This window comes from Ranitomeya variabilis, chromosome 4, assembly GCF_051348905.1.
Source record: "Ranitomeya variabilis isolate aRanVar5 chromosome 4, aRanVar5.hap1, whole genome shotgun sequence".
NCBI lineage: Eukaryota > Metazoa > Chordata > Amphibia > Anura > Dendrobatidae > Ranitomeya > Ranitomeya variabilis.
Window position 1 is genome coordinate 733,073,433 of NC_135235.1, and position 5,480 is coordinate 733,078,912.

Below are 5,480 nucleotides of genomic sequence, written 5' to 3' on the forward strand. Positions count from 1 at the left end.
ATCGAGGGCTTCACTGGGATTAGGCGTATTAATAAAAATGTAAAACTGTGTTTAGTGTTATTTCATATAAAAGACTTTATTCTGATTGTACCTTTATTTAACATGTAACTATAGGATTAGTAATGGATAGGTGTCTTATAGACACTTATCCATTGCTAAGTTGTGAGCTTGATGTAACCAGACAATAGAAAGGTGACAAACCCCACAAATATGAACCCACTTGCCACCGCTACATCTAATATGTGCTTCTTTGTTGGGCACCTGCATGCTGCTGTTTTTAGGCTGGGGGGCTATATAAATGGCCCGTTACCAGCGTGAGAATACCAGCCCTCGATCCCAGTTATCCCAGTGAAGCCCTTGATCTCCTGTAATAAAAATAACATGAAAAAAAAAACAATGTACCATACCTGTCCTTCGTTTTGTCCCACGCTTTAATCTATGTCTGGGGGATAATTAGTTTTCAACCAGGACCGCGCCAATATGTAACCGTTCCGGCAGAAAACCACTGGTGAATGAGCTGCTGCCAGCACACCATCATTCACCAGCGGTGACTTCATCTTTGGCATTTTCCCACGGTTCGGAGGTCACCGCAGTTCAGCCTGGCCTCGATTATGTCACCGTTGGTGAATGATGTGTAAGGAGAAGCACTGGACTGCCGGATCCTGCACTGCACCGGGCCCGGAACTGCTGAGGCTGCTTCCATTGTTGTCCGGGGAAAGGCTTAAAAGCCCTGACTGAACCCCTGACCCAGTAGCAGGGCACGTGCCCAAAGAAATGCGCACTCTGAAGCAGTCAGTTTTGGTACGGGCAGAGAACGAGCATCAGGCTGAAGAGTGTGCTCCTTCCCTTGAGCACCCACGCTGCGTTGCTCTGCGCCCACCAGTCCCTGCTATCACCCAAGTGTCCAGGAAGGACCGAGCAGTTGGGTGTCCTGCCTTCACCAGACTGGGAGCTACCGTGTGTTCCTCATCTGTGAGCACAATGCCCGGGCTGCTGAGAGAGAGCCGTGCAGCAGATAGACTTTTGTGGCCTGACCAATTAATCCTCGTGGACCACCCTACGCCGGATTCTGGAATTGCTGCGGCCCTGCTGTGGCCCGCACCAACCTATGGACTAGGGGCTCAGCGGAAGGTACCAGAGACCGACTGGTGCTGCCAGAAGAAGGACCGTTGCATGATAGATCCCAATGGAACCACACCACCTGCTGCTGGCACCATTGTCTCCAAAGCTACAGCTAAAGACTGAGAGGCCTTTGATACGATAAGTGATTTTCAGGAACTGCCATTATTATGTTTACTGCTCACTTTTGTTGCTTATCCGCCACTGTACTGTTCAACCTCCCTTTGTATCTCCCTACGAGGAGTTTAACCCCTGTTATATTAAATCTGTTCAAATTGTTAACCCTTGCTCTGCCTCTCTTGCATCACTGCATCCCACAACCTGCTCACAGATGCTGCGCTCTCAGGAGCTCATTCACCAGTAGTTTTCAGCCGGATTGGTCACATCTTGGCGTCATACTGGTTGAAAACTAATTATCCCACAGATATGGATTACTGCGTGGGACAGAACGACGGACAGGTATGGTATATTGTTGGATTTTTATTTTATTCGCTGGGATTAGGCGATGCAGTAAGTATGGTTTAATTGAGATTAATAAAGGAGTCCGTGTCATTTTTTCAAATAAAGGATTTTAGTCTGGCTGTGTCTTTTACCATACAACTATAGGATTAGTAATGGATGGGTGTCTTATAGACACCTCTCCATTACTAAGCCGTGAGCTTGATGTCACCTAACAATACAAAGGTGACATCAACCTCACAAATATTAACTCCACTTGCCACCACTACAGGGCAAGTGGGAAGAGCCGGGTAAAGCTCCAGTAATGGTGCATCTAATAGATAGGCCTGTCTCTCTCTCTTTATCTATGGTGCTGGTCAGGCAGTGTGGAGGTCAGATATGAAATGTCTATGTTTGGACCTGGTCGACCTTTATTTGCGCATAACCTTTCTGGCGCCATGGGATTGATTCAGAAATGCTGCAGGTATGGTTTTTATTCAATATGGTCCTGCTTTTAATACATTTAGGAGGCCGTAATGGCACAGCGAATATAATAAAAAAACGTAGAGTGGGATTAATGTGGTCTTGCTTCTAACATATTAAGGAGGCCGTAATGGCACAGCGAATATAAAAATCGTAGAGTAGGACTGCCCCATGAGAATGCCTTGACGTGGCGGGGTGGCTCAAACAATTGTTTGCTATATGTCTCATTTTGATATACAGTTAGAAATTAATATGTGCATGTGCACTTTTTGTATTGCTTTCTGACCACAAACAGCGCTGGCTTCTCCCCTTTTGATCTAATAGATGCGCCTTTTCTGGATGGCTACGGGCTCCTGTTTTAAGGTTGGGGGGACTATATCAATGACTGTGGAGAAACGGGGTCAGTGGGTGCTCTCGTCCGCTGGCCCGGCTGTCTTTAGCAAGACTGCATGGACCAGGGCTCATACCACTGAACGCCCGCTCTATCTCCCGGTGGGCAATACACTACACAGACAACACAGGGTTAAGGTAAAACAGTGTGGCAATACTTTATTGAACTAAAACACACCATAGCAAACAGAACGATCCCACCATTTACCCCAAGATGGTGCACATTACAGGCCAAAAAGTATATATTGAACAGCGCTCCATCCAGGTGTAAAAGTCTTCAATACAAACTTTATTTAAGCCATAGTAAAACAGCGACGTTTCGACCACTACATGGTCTTTATCAAGCATGCTTGATAAAGACCATGTAGTGGTCGAAACGTCGCTGTTTTACTATGGCTTAAATAAAGTTTGTATTGAAGACTTTTACACCTGGATGGAGCGCTGTTCAATATATACTTTTTGGTCTGATGATATCCAAGACGGTTCCCTGGATGTGGAACGAGCGCCCCAGTCAACAGTGAGTGCTGTCAGCCTGTTTTGTTTTTTTGGTGCACATTACAGGGTCTCACCCTTCCGCTGACTCACCGAGATAATGGTAGATGTTACATCCGAGCTCCCAGGGTCGCTACTCCATCTGTGGTATGCACACAGAGAGGAGGTAACAACAAGCGTAGGGAGATATCCGAGAGCAGTCCTGTATTCTTCAGCCGGGTCCGACAGACCCTCGGCTAAGATCCTGAAGAGTTCCTTACCAGAAGAAAAGAAGTCTCTTTTATACTAGAGGCCTGTAAGCTCTTTTTAGAATTACCCAGGGTCCTTCAGTCCAACATCAAAATAAGGTAAACAATGGTGATGGGATTACGTAGCACTATTAGCATATCAGCACACATGAATAAACAAAGCTTAACACACCCTATGCACAGTCACTATTACAGACTTAGGGTACTGTCTCACAGTGGCACTTTTGTCGCTACGACGGTACGATACCGCTGTGTCTGACACGCAGCAGCGATCAGGGACCCTGCTGAGAATCGTACGTCATAGCAGATCGTTTGGAACTTTCTTTCGTCGCTGGATCTCCCGCTGTCATCGTTGGATCGGTGTGTGTGACACCGATCCAACGATGCGTTCGCTTGTAACCATGGTAAACATCGGGTTACTAAGCGCAGGGCCGCGCTTAGTAACCCGATGTTTACCCTGGTTACCATCGTAAAAGTAAAAAAAAACAAACAGTACATACTCACATTCCGGTGTCCGTCAGGTCCCTTGCAGTCTGCTTCCGAGATGTTTACCCTGGTTACCCGGGGCCTTCGGCATCGTTGGTCGCTGTAGAGCGGTCTGTGTGACAGCTCTCCAGCGACCACACAACGACTTTCCAACGATCACGGCCAGGTCGTATCGCTGGTCGTGATTGTTGGAAAGTTGCAGAGTGTGAGAGTACCCTTACACAGTATGTTAGATAGTATATCAGTTGGCAAGTCTGTCTTCTTGACCCACCAGCCATAAACACTTAAATTCAAAAGCCAATATACAGATAAAAAATCAGTTCTTTTTGGTTTCCAAAAACATGATTGTCTGGGAAATTAAGATACAATCTGTTTTCTTCACAATGACCCCTTACCAACCTGAGAATACCAGCCCCCAGCTGTGAGCTTTAGCAAGGCTGGTTGTCAAAAATGGGGGGACCCCATGCCATTTATTTAAATTATTTAAATAAAAAAACAGCATGGGGACCCTTCTATTCTTCTTATCTAGCCTTGCTGAAGCTGACAGCTGAGGGTTGCAGCCCCCAACTGTGAGTTTCGTTTGGCTTGTTAGTAAAACCTACGCTAGTTTTTTTTTTTTTTTAATTGTTTATTTACAGCGCAGGAGCAGCTAATGAAAACTCTCATCCGCAGCTCCTCCTCTCACTAATTAGTAGCTGCAGGTATCAGATGATGGGAGCAGTAGTCCCATCAGCTGACACCAGTGACCGGAGGTAAACTTTATACCTCCGATCACAGCTGGGAGCTCTGACCGGCGGGAAGGATTTCCCCACCGATCAGAAGTGGTGTTTGCCCCATTGTCATGCACATGACAGCGCAGCAAACACCCAGTATTCGGACAGCCGAACCCGAACAGTAACACTGATTTTCTGGTGAAGTCCGTGTTCTGTGTCGGTGCCCGAACAGTAGGTGTTCAGTACGGATACCGAACTTTACTGTTCGGGTTTTCCCATCTCTATTTGTGATCAGATAATTTTGTTTGCGGTGTTTGTGGAAACAAAAAAGCTTTTATAAAAGCCTCAAACGTCTGTGTGTGAATCAGAGCTGAGATCTAACGTGATAGAAGATTACAGTGCGGGGAAGACGGGAAACCTTCATATAGACGGCCGGTGGTGATGGAGTCAGTGACCGACTCTGGACAAATATGTTTCTAGAGCCGTAGTAGGAGATGAAGATGTCGTCCTCATCATGAAGTCGTTATTTCTCCTGTCACGTGTAATGAATATCTCCTGCAGTATTGCTAATGCCGATTCCAGTGTCGGGAAATGAGACGAGAATTAGCGTTATGGAAGATGAGTCTATGAGAAACGTATTCAGCTGCCAACTCCGAGGAAGAAACTGCTTGTTGTCTGTGGCCTAAAATATATAGGTTTTATTAGTAGATGTAAAGAAGAAAACTGAATACTGTAAAATAATAAATCTCATATGTTTCCCCTTATTATCTCCAGTAATTGTATTATTACACAGGATTTTTATGATGTTACATCGGCTCATCTTCTTCTCATTCAGGTCTCTACAATATCGGATCCTCTCGGTGAAGATCTACATAAGAAAATTTTCCTGATTTATCCATCAAAGATGGATATGGACAGAGACAAGATGGCAGAGAAAATATTACACCTCACCCTAGAGATCCTCTTCCGGCTTACTGGAGAGGTGAGAGATTCTGATGACGTCACATTACATCATTCTCATCTATGGGAATAACAAATGGATAGAACTGGAGAGGTGAGGACTCTGGAAATGTCTGTAGTGAGATTTATTAATGTGTCTCTCCATAACCAG

At 45.5% G+C, this 5,480-nt stretch overlaps 1 protein-coding gene across 1 annotated transcript in view; it reads left to right on the top strand.

Annotated features, from left to right (window-relative positions):
• The window catches only part of LOC143768256 (uncharacterized), a 29,914-nt gene that overhangs the window by 24,100 nt on the left and 334 nt on the right, over nt 1–5,480 (top strand). The window contains exon 9 of the mRNA XM_077256949.1: nt 5,205–5,351. Coding sequence (XP_077113064.1) covers nt 5,205–5,351 — 147 coding nt within the window. The remainder of the gene's footprint in view (nt 1–5,204; nt 5,352–5,480) is intronic.